At 35.3% G+C, this 15,284-nt stretch overlaps 1 protein-coding gene across 1 annotated transcript; it reads right to left on the reverse strand.

Annotated features, from left to right (window-relative positions):
* Positions 1 to 12,906: 12,906 nt before the first annotated feature.
* On the reverse strand, positions 12,907 to 14,911 carry LOC145034333 (salutaridine reductase-like). Its single transcript, XM_078982721.1, has 5 exons — positions 14,778 to 14,911; positions 14,431 to 14,674; positions 14,234 to 14,302; positions 13,960 to 14,148; positions 12,907 to 13,495 (listed from the first exon to the last, which is right to left on the reverse strand). Exons 1-5 carry the CDS (start codon positions 14,789 to 14,791, stop codon positions 13,118 to 13,120), a joined length of 894 nt encoding a protein of 297 aa, XP_078838847.1. The 5' UTR covers positions 14,792 to 14,911; the 3' UTR covers positions 12,907 to 13,117.
* Positions 14,912 to 15,284: the final 373 nt, after the last annotated feature.

The following is a 15,284-nucleotide window of genomic DNA, read 5'->3' on the forward strand; positions in this document are numbered from 1 at the left end:
CCATAGTTGAGTTAGTAATACAAGTCTGTTTCTTGGATGCCCAAGAAATGGCACCTCCTCCAAGAAGAAACACCCAACCACTAGTAGAAGAGTGATCCTCTAAGTTGTTAATCCAGCTGGCATCTGAATAACCTTCCAAAACAGAAGGATATCCACTATAAGTTAAACCATAATTTATGGTCCCTTTCAAATACTTGAATACTCTACTCACAGCTTGCCAATGATGTGTACTAGGATTACTAGTATATCTACTAAGTCTTCTCACATCATAAGCTATATCAGGTCTAGTACTAATCATGGCATACATTAGACAACCAATATCCCTTGAGTATTCAAGTTGAGACACAGGAGATCCTTTATTAGGTAGAAGCTTAAGACTAGGATCTATAGGAGTGCTAACAGCAGAACAATTCTCAAAGTTAAACTTTTTCAATATCTTCTCAATATAATGAGATTGAGAAATTGAAATCCCATTTTTTCCTTTTCTAATTCTTATACCAAGAATTACCTCAGCCTCCCCCATGTCTTTCATATCAAAACTAGATGATAAGAATTTCTTAGTTTTATCAACTTCTTCCAAATCGGTACCAAATATCAACATATCATCTACATATAAACAAATCATGACTCCTTTACCAGAAGTATCAAATTTGCTATATACACACTTGTCAGCTTGGTTTAATGCAAAACCATTAGACAAGACAACATCATCAAACTTTTGATGCCATTGTTTTGGTTCTTGTTTCAAACCATATAATGACTTCTTCAATTTGCACACCTTATGTTCATTACCAGGCATAACAAATCCTTCAGGTTGTTTCATGTAGATTTCCTCATCTAAGTCACCATTCAAGAATGCAGTTTTCACATCCATTTGGTGAATCACAAGATTATGTATAGCTGCAAGAGCTAACAATAATCTAATAGTGGAAATTCTAGCAACAGGAGCATAAGTATCAAAGAAATCAATGCCTTCTTTCTGCCTAAAGCCTTGGATAACCAATCTGGCTTTATACTTATCAATTGTGCCATCCACCTTCATTTTCCTTTTGAGGATCCACTTACTTCCCAATGCCTTGCAACCAGGAGGTAAATCTGACAATACCCAAGTATTGTTATGCATGATAGAATCAATCTCATCCTGAATTGCTTCTTTCCAGAAATGAACATCCCTAGAACCCATAGCTTCACTAAAAGTCTTTGGATCCTCCTCAATATTAAAACAATATTGATGTTGACATATAGTCTCATTTCTTGTTCCTTCAACTAGATAAAGTTGAAAATCAGATCCAAAAGACTTAGATTTTCTAGCTCTAGTACTCTTTCTAAGTTCAGGCACAGAACTTGTACCCCCAGAATCATCTCCAGCTTGAGTTGTGTTTTTGTTGAAAGATTGGTGAATCATGTCCCTTGGTCTAGGTATAGATGTAAATCTTTCTTCATCAAAGATAGCATCTCTTGACTCTATAACAGTGTTAACAGACACAGAGTCATTAGATTCTAAAACATAGAATCTATAAGCTTTTGAATGCTCGGCATATCCAATAAAGATACAATCTATACCTCTCTCACCCAATGTTTTCCTTTTGGGTTCAGTGAGCCTTACAACTGCTCTGCAACCCCAAACTTTGAGATAACTCAAATTTGGTACCTTTTTACACCAAAGTTCATAAGGAGTATTCTTACTCCTTTTATTTGGAGTTCTGTTCAAGATGTAACATGCAGTTAACATTGCCTCACCCCAAAACCCTTCACTTAATCCAGAATAAGACAACATGGAATTAACCATTTCTTTCAAAGTCCTATTCTTTCTTTCAGCTACACCATTTTGTTGTGGTGTATAAGGAGCTGTGGTTTGATGTATTATTCCAGTTGATTCAAAATAAATTGGATCATAATACTCACCACCTCTATCAGTACGTAAGACTTTTATTAATTCATTTTTATGAAGCTCAACTTGTTGTTTATAAATTTTAAATTTATCAAGTGCTTCATCCTTAGAATGTAGCAAATAGACATAACAATATCTAGATGCATCATCAATAAAAGTAACAACATACTTTTTGTTTCCAAGGGAAGGTGTTGCATGGAAATCACATAAATCACTATGTATTAGATCCAACACCTTGCTTTCCCTAACAACATCTTTGAAAGGTTGTCTAGTGATTTTTGTTAGCATGCATGTTTTACATTTTTTATTATTTTGCATATCAAAGGAAGGAATTAAACTCATTTTAGACATGTCTTTTAATCTTTTGTAATGAATGTGTCCTAGTCTAGCATGCCATAATTCATATTTATTAAAATTATTGCTAGTACTAGTAGAAGCCATGCAAACAGAATTATCAATAAAAAGATAATTAATATTTAGCCTAATCATTCCATTACATACATATCCAAATCCTATAAAAGAACCATGTCTTGACAAGATATACTTGTCACTTTCCAATACTTGTTTGTAACCACAATTATTTAATACAATTTCAGACACGATATTCTTACGAATCCCTGGAACATATAAAACATTGTTCAAACACAAACATTTCCCAGAAGTAAAAGTAAGTAAAACAGATCCTATGCCCTTGATTGGTTCAGTTGCAACATTTCCCATCTTTACAACAGATCCATCATTAATTGGTTGAAAGTCCTTGAACCAATATAAATCTTTGCAAACATGACTTGTTGCTCCCGAATCAACCCACCATGCAACATTATCATCTTGCACATAAAATGCTTCAGAAATCACAGAAATATAATTCTGAATATATTTAGAATTCTGCATGAATACAGAAATCTGACCTTGTTGCTTCTCTGGATCCTTGGATCCACTTGGTCCTGCACCATCCTTGTTCACTTTACGTAAACGACAATATTTCTTGAAGTGACCCGGTTTGTTACAATTCCAACACACCACTTTAGCCTTCTTGTTGGAAGACTTTTCATCCTTTCCTTTAAACTTCCTTTTTCCATTAGACTTCTTTTGATTCTTTGATCCTTCTCCATCCACCATGTTCACAGAAGAGGAACCAACTTGGTTCTTGCCTTTGGGATTGTTATCAAGTTGTTGAGTCCTTAAGGACTCTTCAATCCGTAAATGGATTCCAAGTTGAGTCAAAGTTAATTCCTCTTTGTTATGTTTCAGATTGTGTTTAAAATCCTTCCAGGAAGGGGGCAGTTTGTCAATAATTACAGCCACAGAAATGGCTTCATCCATTTTCAGATTGTGTTGAGCAAACTGTCCCAGGATCCTTAACATTTCATGGAATTGTTCCATAACAGGCCTAGAGTCAATCATTTTGTAACCCATAAAGTTACTGACAAGAAACTTCTTGCTAGAAGCATCTTCTGCCATGTATTTGGATTCAAGAGAATCCCACAGTTCTTTTGCAGATTCGAAATTTTGATAGATATCAAAAAGAGAGTCAGACATACCATTGAAAATATGACCACGACATATGTAATCATCATTTTCCCACTTTGATCTCCTTCTTGTTGCCTCCAAAGGTTCATCTTCAACAGATTCTGGTAAGACTGGCATGGGTGTACTCAGAACATATACCACTTTCAGAGTGGTAAGGAGAAAGTGCATCTTCTTTTGCCATCTACGAAAATCTTGTCCTTCAAACTTGTTCAATTTGTTAAACTTGCTTGTCATATCCTTCACAGAATCGCCACTTGCCATGATCACAAAATACTTCGATTTCTGTTAGAAATTTGGGTTTAGAAAGGCTTGGAAATTCTGAGAATTGTGATTATCACTTTCAAATCGAAGTATTTGGTGGTACTCCCAAATCTTCAATTGGATAAGACTCAGAGAGACAAGAACAAAGAATGTTTGATGATATTTTCGTATGTACCAGAAAATGAGACCAAAACCAACTTTTAACAACTCAGAGGGACAACTCGATCCCAGCCAGGGGCTCTGCCCCTTGGACCCCGCCAGGGGCTGCCGCCCCTTGGACCCTGCTCCCAGGGGCGCTGCCCCCGGACCCCCGTTCGTTCAGGGGCTTCGCCCCTAAATGACAGTGTACTTTGAAACTTGATCAAACTTAAACAAGTGTGTACTCCACACCTTCCTTACTTGTTTATTATTTATCAAGATCAATTTTGGTCAACACAAAGTAATCTCATTACACTTAAATAACATTGATGATCAAAATCACCAACAGCAAAGGCAGTTAAAACCTTCAATTTGGGCCCTAGTAGAATTAAGACAAAAATACAATGGTATAATTATTGTTAAATAACTTAGAATACGTGACTCTTTTCAAATATTCATGGTTTAGGTTGAGGTGGAACGTGGTATTAGTTCAAATTGAGATATGTTGATAATGATTTAAAGATTTTCATTCCATTCCAACATAATGGTATAATTTTGAAGGATTTTACTAAGAAATAAATAAATCACCCACATCCTAAACCATAATCGTCAAAATGATACTACTCACTAAGAAAAAAAACAATTCACTACTTATGCAAGATGCCTTCCATATTGAAAATTAGCAAGATACTTCAGCTTACAGTTTTTAGTTTGGTTTCAGATACTTCAGCTAGCAAAGGGAATGGCTCGGGGTGATCACAGAGTACACACCACACTTTTCAGCCTAGGATATTTACTCTGATATTTGATACATGTTTTGATACATTGACAGATTTTTATGATGTTATGAGTTACATGATTTACGTTTTGATGTGAAGTTTAATATTTTTGGTTTTCAGTACCGATTTAAAACGAAATTTTTGGTTTATATTTTTGGGATGTTTCACTACAACTGACGCATCAGGTGGAATGGGAATTACCCTCTAAACCTTGTTTCGTTCGAACTCATTGATTCGTCTTACATTACTTCCACCTAATCAGAATGATCAAGAGCAACGTTAATAGTTTTGGGTTCAACCTTGGAAAAAAGTGAATTAAACATACAAAATTCCACTTTAGAGAATAATGCAGTTTGTTTTGCTTTTTGTTGGGATCTCGTGAGTACACCTGCAGAAGACTCACCAATGACTTGGGTTTTCGGATGATCTGTGGTCCATTTGGTTAGTGGAGGGTAATTCGGATCATAAGAAGGATCTAATTTCAACGTTTACCTCCTCAAACCCCAATTATACATCCGAATCATCATTCACATCGTTATTCTCCCCTATCGAAAGATGAGAGTTCCTCGACTTCAGGAATGGAATTGTCTCCTCCAAAGGGAGATTCGTGAGTCACTATTGGTGGGTTAGTTGCTGAAGTAAAACCATCCCCCTACAATGGAATATTCGCATCTTATGGTGTAGAATGCTCCCCCTGAAATCTTGTACTGGTAGTTGAATAAGAGTCCTCCCCCTGGAATGTAATATTTGTGTCTTGAAGGATGTTTGCACCTGGTGGCTATTTGTGCATATCCTTCTCAGTGTCATCAATTTTTTTTTCAATTCATCCTCTTTGTTGCCAGCTGGTTTTGATTAAGATGAAATAGCCTTCTCTAGTTCGTCAAAGAGTAACATGAATTCCTCATAAAGGTTGGTAAGGGGAATCGTGGTTGGACTTGGTTTCAGAAAGATCTCCGTTGATTGACTATCATTCGATTGAATCCTCTTCAAGTAGTTGTTTTTGAACGTGACATAGTAGGTTTCTTCCATCTTCTTGGATCGTTTTTGAGAACTCTATATGCCTTGGAGGTCAGCGAATATCCCAAAAATATACCCTGGTTAGCTTTCGCATCGAATTTGTTTCGTTGTTCCTTGGAGTTGAAGATGAAACACCTGGAACCAAATACATGTAAAAACTTAATGTTAGGTTTGCGATTATTGATTATTTCATAAGCTGTGATAGAAAATCACATATTTAGGATAGATCTATTTTGGGTTAAGCATGTAGTTGCAATCGCATCTACTCAGAAATAGAGAGGCAGCCATGCGAAATATAACATGGCTCTCGCAGCTTTGCACAAGGAGTGGTTTTGTCTTTCAACTACACCGTTCTGTTGTGGAGTATAGGGACCAGAAAAAATATGTCAACCTCCCTTCTCAGCAAGGGATTCTTCAAAAGCTTGGTTTTTGAGTTCCAGATCATTGTCACTCCGAACATTGTGAACCAAATTTCGTAGTTGAAGCTCAATTTGCTTGATGAAGTCCTTGAGTTTTGGTGTGGCTTCGGATTTCTTTTTAAGAAAATACACCCAAGTAAAACGTGAAAAATCATCGACTATCACAAGAATATAGTTACTACCACCAACACTTTCAATTGCAGATGGTCCACAAAGGTCGACATGTAGAAGTTCTAGAGGTTCGATGACTTTCGTGTTAACTATGGTAGGATGACTTTTTCTGCATTGCTTCCCCATTTCACAAGTTGCACATAAGTGATCATTATCAAATTTCAGGAGAGGAAGTCCTCGCACGTGATCACCAAGAATAAGCTTGTTGATGTCTTTGAAGTTGAGGTGCGAAAGTCTTCTATGCCATAGCAAGCTTTCGTCAGACTGAGCTTTCATTAGTAGGTAAATGGCAGGCTTCCCTAGTATCATATTCAAATTTAACAGATACATTTCTCCTTTACGCTTCGACTTTAGAAGGATTGCTTTGGTTTTCTTTTCTATGATTTATGATCCTTCGTCATCAAAGGATACCTTCAAACCAGTCCCTATAACCAACTACAAAACACTTATGAGGTTGTGTTGCAAGCCTTCTACGTACGCCACTTTACGAATAGAAAACTCTCCACTCATTATCATCCCATAACCTTTAATTTCTCCAAATGAGTTATTTTTGTACTTCAGATTTCCACCATCTTTGAGAGCTTAAAACTCTTGCAATTCCACTTCCTCGCAATCATGTGACAAGAGCAACCACTGTCGATGTACCATTCAGAGTCAAACTGTTCGTCACGTATTACCTGCAAAAATCAAGCAGATTTAGGAACCTAAAGTTGTTTGGGTCCATGTGAGCCTTTTATAGAGGGGAAAAGTAAATGCAAGATCAACCATATAAGTACATTTAACTAAGGTGGTACTATCTTTTTTTGGTATGGTGAAAACTTTTATCTTATTACCTTTCAAGTTTGTTTCTTTTGAAAAAGATTGTTTTTGTTTACTTTTGATTTGATTTCTTACAAACGTTTTTTCAACTTTTGAGTTAGTTTTCGATTCTTTGGTTGGAATATTATGATCCAAGACTAACTTTCCTTTTCCTTTAGCCTCTTTGGATGAAGCTTTCGAGGGTTGATGGTGATGAGGTTTTGGTTTCTCCACAGGCTTCTTTGGATCAGCAAGTTGTTGAAAAACTTCCTGTTTAGAATCATGTGGACTGCGAAAGTGATGATGCGAAGATTTTCTGGTGTTTGCATGCGAAGGATCTTTCGCATTTTGATTTGATGGTTTTTGATTTCGAACAAAGTTGGGATTTTCGGATTGCCAAAACTGCTTCATTTCACTGAGATTTCTTTGATATCTCGCATTCCTTTTTCGTTTTTGAGTTGCAAGTTGCTCTGAGGATTTGTGGATGTTCGCCTTGGGTTTCGACTTTCTTACATGAGATTCATTCTTCACCAATGTTGGTTCGCTTTGAATGTCCTTGGTTCTACGTAGACTTCGCTTCTCATAGCTTGAGCGATTATTTAATGGTTCTACCACATATCTTCCTTTTACTCTCCATGAGTTCTTTTTTGACAAACCTATGGTTTTGTTTGCATTGTCTATTGGAGCAGACCAAAAGTACTCATCACATCCCTCTTTGTTGTCGCCATCTACGAGGGATGTTAATTCGACAGTTTCTTGTCATCATCAATTTCGTCTTCCTTTAATTCAAGAAATGGTAAGATCATCTTGTAAATTTTCTTACCAATCTCACAATCAAGGTGCAACTGAGTAATATTATAATAAAGCCTTTTAGCAATCAAACAGAAAATGTTATGTTGTTTCGAAAGCATTAAATTGTCTCGTTACAAATAAATTAATTGATCCCTAGACTTAGACAAATCTGACTCAATCTTCTCTATCCACATGCTCCTCTCATCACTTTTCAACAAAATCCTGATGATTTGATCGGTTAGGTTAGAGTTTGCCAAACAAGTTCTTTTTAAACTATCACTAGTGCTTAAAAATATAAATTTTAAATTATTTAATTCAGTTTCATATCTAGATACAGGTATATTGAGAGATTCAAGAATAAAATTTACCTTGCTTATCATCTGTTCACATTCATTGATCTATTCAGGAACTGGCCTTATTGCGAAGCAGCCATCATCTCCTCTTCCACCATCAGTGGCATACCCCGGTATCTGTGACACCCATTTGTTACCATCAAGCATCTTCCACTGAACTGCGAACTGTCTTCTTTTGCAACCAAACTTCCACTACTCCAAACTTATTCTCATCGTCATTTCCCTACACAATTAAAGCAGGCATGGATTTATTAGTATTCTTTTTCTTCTTAATCTCTTCGAGCTTTCACATGTAATAAGCTTCATCATCTTTTCCTTCTTTCTTCTCGTTCAAGCTTTGCAACATAGTTGCAGTCATAGCCAGAGTCACCCATGAGCTTCTTCTCCTTCTTGTCTTCCTCCTTTTGAGAACCGTTCACACTTTCCTCTTTTACCTTCTCAGAACTATAACTATCCTGCCAGTTTCAGTTCTTGTTGGAAAGAAACTTCTTCTTTTCGAACCGCTTTGGATTTGACACCATTAATGCATATCCTTCATTAGTAAGCTCATATTGTGAAAGATTGTACTAAAAACCATCTTCTGCAACTTTCATGCCCTTCGCAACTAGGGCCTGAGATCCCATTCCTGATACAACTTTCACTTCTTTTGTTACCTCATTTTCACGCGCCTTCAGGAATCCAACCGACTTTGCTAGAGTATAAATTTTGAACTACTCATGCGCCTTGACCGTTGAAATGACTGCCTTCCACTCAGATCTAAGCTCGTTCATAAGTATGACTTTTTGTTCGATTACTTCACGTCCAATACCATGTTTCATCATCTTACTGGGAAAATGATTGTAGTGATTGAATGTTTAACTTAGACTTTCTTCAGGATTTTGTGCAAAGGTACTAAAGTCTAAAAGCAGCAGTGTTTGAGTAGAGTGTTCAAGATATGCCTCAGTGGAGTAAAGCTCCTTGATTCTATCCTAGATAGATTTTGCAGTATCACACGAACTAACAAGACAAAAGGTATCGGCGGGCAAAGCAAATCGAATGATTCTCATTGCCTTAACATAATTGATTACTTTTTCTTTTTCATCTTGTAGAACATCCTTCACATCAAGAAGAAGTTTGTTATAATCAAATTGACTCTTAATGACTCTTCTGGTTCCAGTGTGAACGAAAGCACGTAAAGTGATAACTTTACATATAAGATAACCATTTTCCTCCAAACCAAGAACATAATCTTCAAAATGAAATGCCCATACTTCATATTCATTGGGAAATAGAATGGTGATCCTAGTTGTTGATCCAATGCTGCTAGAAAGATTTATGGAGTTGATGTGAGAATCGTCGTGTTGTATTATGATATTTTCTTTGAAACCTGTTAAGAATCAGATGTGTAAACTCAAATAGTTTTAGGGTAATATCAAGATCACTGAATGTTGTCAAGATAACTATAATGACGACTGAACTAGATCCTATATTAACCGAAACCCTAATAACTTTGCAAACAGAAGAGATGTGTATAGATTACACAATCTCCTACTATGATACCAATTGTTGGGATATTAATCGTAGAATGATCGATTAAATTCAAATAGATTTAAACAAGAAACAGATTGAAATAAGAACACAATGATGATTCAAAATATGTTGAATGATTCAAAAGTCATGCCTCAGAAGAACTCGATGAAGAATTGCTACTGTAGAGGCGTGATTAGGGTTACAAGAAATAATATCAGAGTTACCAAAATATTATGCATGCATGCACCTTAAATACTCTAAACCTAGTAAATAAATATGGGAGGACAGGCCCAACCCATTTACAAAACAAACTATACATAAGGCCCAATGACACAACATAATTATCCTAACACGAAGTAATGGAGGGAACTTCGTAGACTGCCCATTAGAGTGTGTCAGTAATAGACCACTACTAGGTATGTTTGATGTTGTCAGATCATTGCTAGGCACAATTATATAGATAACCACCACTGACTTAATTATCTTCTTGTTGTTGTTGTTTTTACCAACGGAGGTTTTTGGTGGAACTTATTCTGTTCCCCTCATTTGATGTATTTATTGATACTTGTTTGCTGCCAGGGAATTTACGAAGCAACGTCGTCAGTTTGTTGTTCATATTGATCCTATAGGCTAGATCTTATAAGATCGTTGTATAGGATGTATATGTGGGAATCGACGGGATGGGATAAATTGTTTTAGAGATATGATATATTTGTGTTAATGATAATAGTTGGATTTGCAGGTTTGAGATATAAATTATTATCACATTGTGAAATTGAAATCCCTATGTACTCACCATGTTTCCCAACCTGACTCATTCAGTTTATTGTATCACAGATGGCTATATGAAAGATACATTTTGCTGAGAGATTCAAGAAGTATTATACCACTAGTTTAATTATTTTAAGGCTTGTAATATTTCGTTATGCCTTATGTTTTTATATTGACGATGACATCCCAATGTTTTAATATATATAAATTACATTTCTTCGGAAATGTTTTGATAACATCTTTATCATGTTTTATGGAAACAAATTTCACAATACTATTTTTCAAAAATGATATTCTGATTTTTGAATAAGCATAAACAAATCGGTTTTTTTTATCGCCGTGAAAATGGAGATGTCACATAATCAATGTTGTAAAACTCGTCGAGCTGGCCGATTACTCCTCCGAGTACTTCTAATCGGCCCCTTACCGAAGTGAGTTACAAAACTGAGTACTCTCCGATCAACACCTTACTAAAGTGAACAGTGTTATAAAACTCGGCCAACTTAATAATTAATTTGTATAATATACTTAATGATTTATTATCTAACACACACAAATGTGATTATTACTCTCTCTCTCTCTCTCTATATATATATATATATATATATATATATATATATATGTATATATATATCTTAAATTTTCAATAATTATTCACAAAGTGAGATCATTGGGTGTTTTTCAATTTTTATATATTCATATGTATCTACTTTTTTTATATATTTCAACAAACATATAGTTTTAAGTTATGATCTTGACATATATAATTTCCCTAAAAATATTTCTACTTGAATTACCGAATTTGAATAATCCCTGAGTACTCCTAAATACTTCCGAGTACTCGCTACTCGGTAGTTGGCCGAACAAGTATCGAGTAGCAAGTTCTACAACCATGCGTGTAATATACGAGTCTCACATCTAGTAAAAAAAAGATCATTTGTAGTTGATATTTGGTCAAAAGTTGTTTATGCTTATCAAATATAATATTTTATTTTGTTTGCACTTTTTTAATGACATTGAACTAATGCAACAAAAATCCGATACAGTAGAGATTTAAAAAAAAACAAAAAAAAAACTATATTCTTATGAATCCAAAATAAAATATATATTCGATCGAATGCTGCATGTAATGGTTTTTGTTGAGCAGATGCGTGTTTTGCCTATGTTTATGAAATAAAATTGAGAAAATGATTTAGGAGGTTAACTACCTCTTATCCGTATTCACATATTAGCAACTTCTTCTTTTTTGTACATAACAAAGCAACTAACTTGTTTTAACTGTTTAAATTACACAAATATTACCGGCTAATATATGTTTTAACCGGTAACTCAAAGGGAAAATGACTTAGGAGGGTAACTACCTCTTATCCGTGTTCACATATTGGCAACTTCTTATTTTTTGTACATAAGAAAGCAACTAACTTGTTTTAACTGTGTAACATCTCAAAAAATCATGACCACAAAGTTTCCTTTTTAATTTAATACTAAAACCATAATTGTCAAACCATTAATTTAATACTCCGGCATCGGGCCCCGTCTGGCATCGAGCCCCGCTCGGTATACATATATGTCTCTCTTAGGCCCCGCTTGTCTCCGGGGCCCGCCCGCTAAACACATACAATCTTATAACATGCTAACACATAAAGAAACATACTCTACTGTATCTCTGTCCTAAGAAACATACTCTAGTAATAATGAGATACAAAACATCGTTCGTACTCAACTAGTGATGAGATACATGAGTTCGTCCACACTCACCTCTTTACCAGACACATACAAGTATCACACATACAACAAGTAAAATCTAACATGAAAAATTCCTCAGGAACCCGCCCGACATCAGACCTTGGTCTGGAATAACATACTAGCAAACAATGTCTATGGCTAACCCCCGAGTCTTTCTACTCATAGACTACATGGGCTGGCATTGTGGCCTTAGACCCATTCACACAGTGAGGAGACTCACCTTGCACTGTTGAAGCCCTGGCTGGAACTAGCTGGGTACGGACGAAGTTCTGTATCTCATTATTAGCAGAGTATATTTCTTTATGTGTTAGCATGTTAGATGATTCTATGTGTTTAGCGGGCGGGGCCGCCTGATGTCGGGCGAGACCCGATGTTAGAGTATTAAATTAATTGTTTGACAAATATGGTTTTAGTATTAAATTAAAAACGAAATTTTTGGTCATGATTTTTGGGATGTTACACAGTTAAAACAAGTTAGTTTCTTTCTTATGTACAAAAAATAAGAAGTTGTCAATATGTGAACACGGATAAAAGGTAGTTACCCTCCATAGTCATTTTCCCTTTGAGTTACCGGTTAAAACATGTATTAACCGTTAATATTGATATAATTTAAACAGTTAAAACAAGTTAGTTGCTTTATTATGTACAAAAAAGAAGTTGCCAATATGTGAACACGGATAAAAGGTAGTTACCCTCGTAACTCATTATCCCAATAAAATTTGACGACAAGATGCTTTAAATTACCAAATATTATGGCACTTTAGTTTTATTCCTCTATGAACGAAAGCTTGAAAACTGGGAATGAAAAGTGACTTTTTGCAATCTGATATACATATCTATATAAAGTCAAAGTCAACCCAAACTTAGACTTCTCCTTTATCTAGATCGGAACCCTGCACTTTCTGTCTTTCTAGAAGTTGAATATTAATTTTCAATACTCAATCAAACTTGGGATATTTCCAATTGACTAAAGTATTTTCCGGAAGGACCATCGTTAGGCAACAAAGCAACCATAACTGGAGCTTTAGCACCTTCTTCCGGTGTAATGTATCCTGTTTGAGCTGACATATCTGTGATCACATAACCAGGATGTACACAGTTTATAAGCATCTTAGGATATTCTTTCGCCATAAGCCTTGTGTAAGCATTAATGGCAGCTTTCGAGACTTTATAAGCAGATACTGTTAGCGGCCATCCGTTTTCCTCCAGTTTACTGGCCTTCAAGTCCCTCAAAAACCATCCAGTTATCTCATCCACCCTTTCTTCTGTTACGTTCTTCATATCTCTAAGCTCATTTCTCACCTTCTCATTATGAATAAACTGGAATAAAGGGTAAAAAAAATTACTTGCTTTGTTTTTCTTTCTAATATGATGTTTAATTTCATGAATACTTGCAATATTGAGGGGGTGTTTGGGATTGCGGTTGAAAATAGCTTATCTGCTTATTGGCTTTTTGAAAAACTAATAAGCCAAAAAAAGTGTTTGGCAAACTCAAAAGCATTTTTCAGAATGGTTTTTCCATAAGTTTCAATAAGCACTTTTTAATAAGCATGGAAAACGTGGCTTTTTGAAACTGCTTATGGCTTTTCAGCCAAAATAACTTCAAAAAGCACTTTTTAAGCCAAACACTTTTTAACTTATTGACTTATTGACTTTTTCACTGTAAAAGCTTATCCAAACACTTTTTAAAAAACTCTTTTTACCACCACTATAAGCAAATAAGCACTTTTATCTAAAAGCACTTTTCTAGTTAAAAAAGCACTCCCAAACACCCTCTGACTTACGGATAGTTCGCCATAACTGGAAGTAATGTTGACGATTCTCGGGGAGTTGGAGAGTTGGAGAAGAGGAAGAAACGCCTTCGTTACAGCTTTAGTTCCGTAGTAATTTGTTTTTATGCATTCTTCTGCCAATTCATAACTTTGCTTCAAAATATCGGTTAAAAGGTGCGCCTTTTCGTCCAAAACTTGCACCTATATATACGTATATCAACACCAAATCAAATTCACGTTTTAAGATACGACACGTTAATCATATGCAGGTATATATAATGCTTACGAATCCTTCTCCTGCTCTAAATTTTTCTTCGTTTAGGATGATAATGCCCATATGTCCTGCATTATTGACCTGCGCGCACACAAATTATATTTTATTAGTAAACGAAATAGATTGGTTTATTAGTAATAAAGTAATCTTGAAAAACTGGTTTTGTATTGTAAAGTTTGACTGCTTATATATAATGAGGGAGTATTGACCAAGATATCGAGTTTTTTGAAGTGGGCTTTCACAAAATCAACTGTTCGAGAGATGCTGACTGGATCTTTGATATCGAGTTGATGAAAAACAACATCTGGGAAGCCTGAAACGTTGAGTTGCTGAACAACTTTGGCGCCCAAACTCTCGTCTCTATCCGTTAATACTACTTTGATTCCATTGGAGGCCAATTGACGACATATCTCAAACCCAATTCCTTTGTTTCCTCCTGTGACAAGCGCGCATCTGAAATTTAAAAACAAACATCGCAATTCGCTATCGTGAGAACGTTTTTGATAGAGTATGTATGTATGTATGTATATATGTATATGGCTGAATATGAATGTACCTTTTGTCCTCCATTGTTGTACAATCAGTATATGAAGAAGCATAAGAAGGAAGCACCCCTTTTATTCTGGATTGATATGATATATTAATGGATTGATATGATATATTAATGTGATATCTTTTCCATTTAATTTTATTTTATTTAATAGCAATATTATTATTATTATTATAATACATGATGAGACCATGTTGAAACACCCTCCAAGTATGACTTTTGACGAAAAGAAATCAAACATCACCACGTTAGAAGAATATCTGTGGTTACATGGAACGAAATTAGATAAGAATGTTACGTTTTTTTCTTATATAATTAATCTTCATACGATTAAAAATTAAAGGTAAATTACACGGATTGTCCCTGTAATTTAGGGTAATATGTGTGTTTGGTTTTAACAAATTTTTTTTATCTGGGGCCGTTTTTATTTTTTATATTTATTGCACGTATGGTCCATATCGGTGTTAAAAAGACTAATTTACAGGATCGATCTTGAAAAATGAAATATTCTTA

This window comes from Lactuca saligna, chromosome 3, assembly GCF_052625555.1.
Source record: "Lactuca saligna cultivar CGN05327 chromosome 3, ASM5262555v1, whole genome shotgun sequence".
In the NCBI taxonomy this organism is placed as follows: domain Eukaryota; kingdom Viridiplantae; phylum Streptophyta; class Magnoliopsida; order Asterales; family Asteraceae; genus Lactuca; species Lactuca saligna.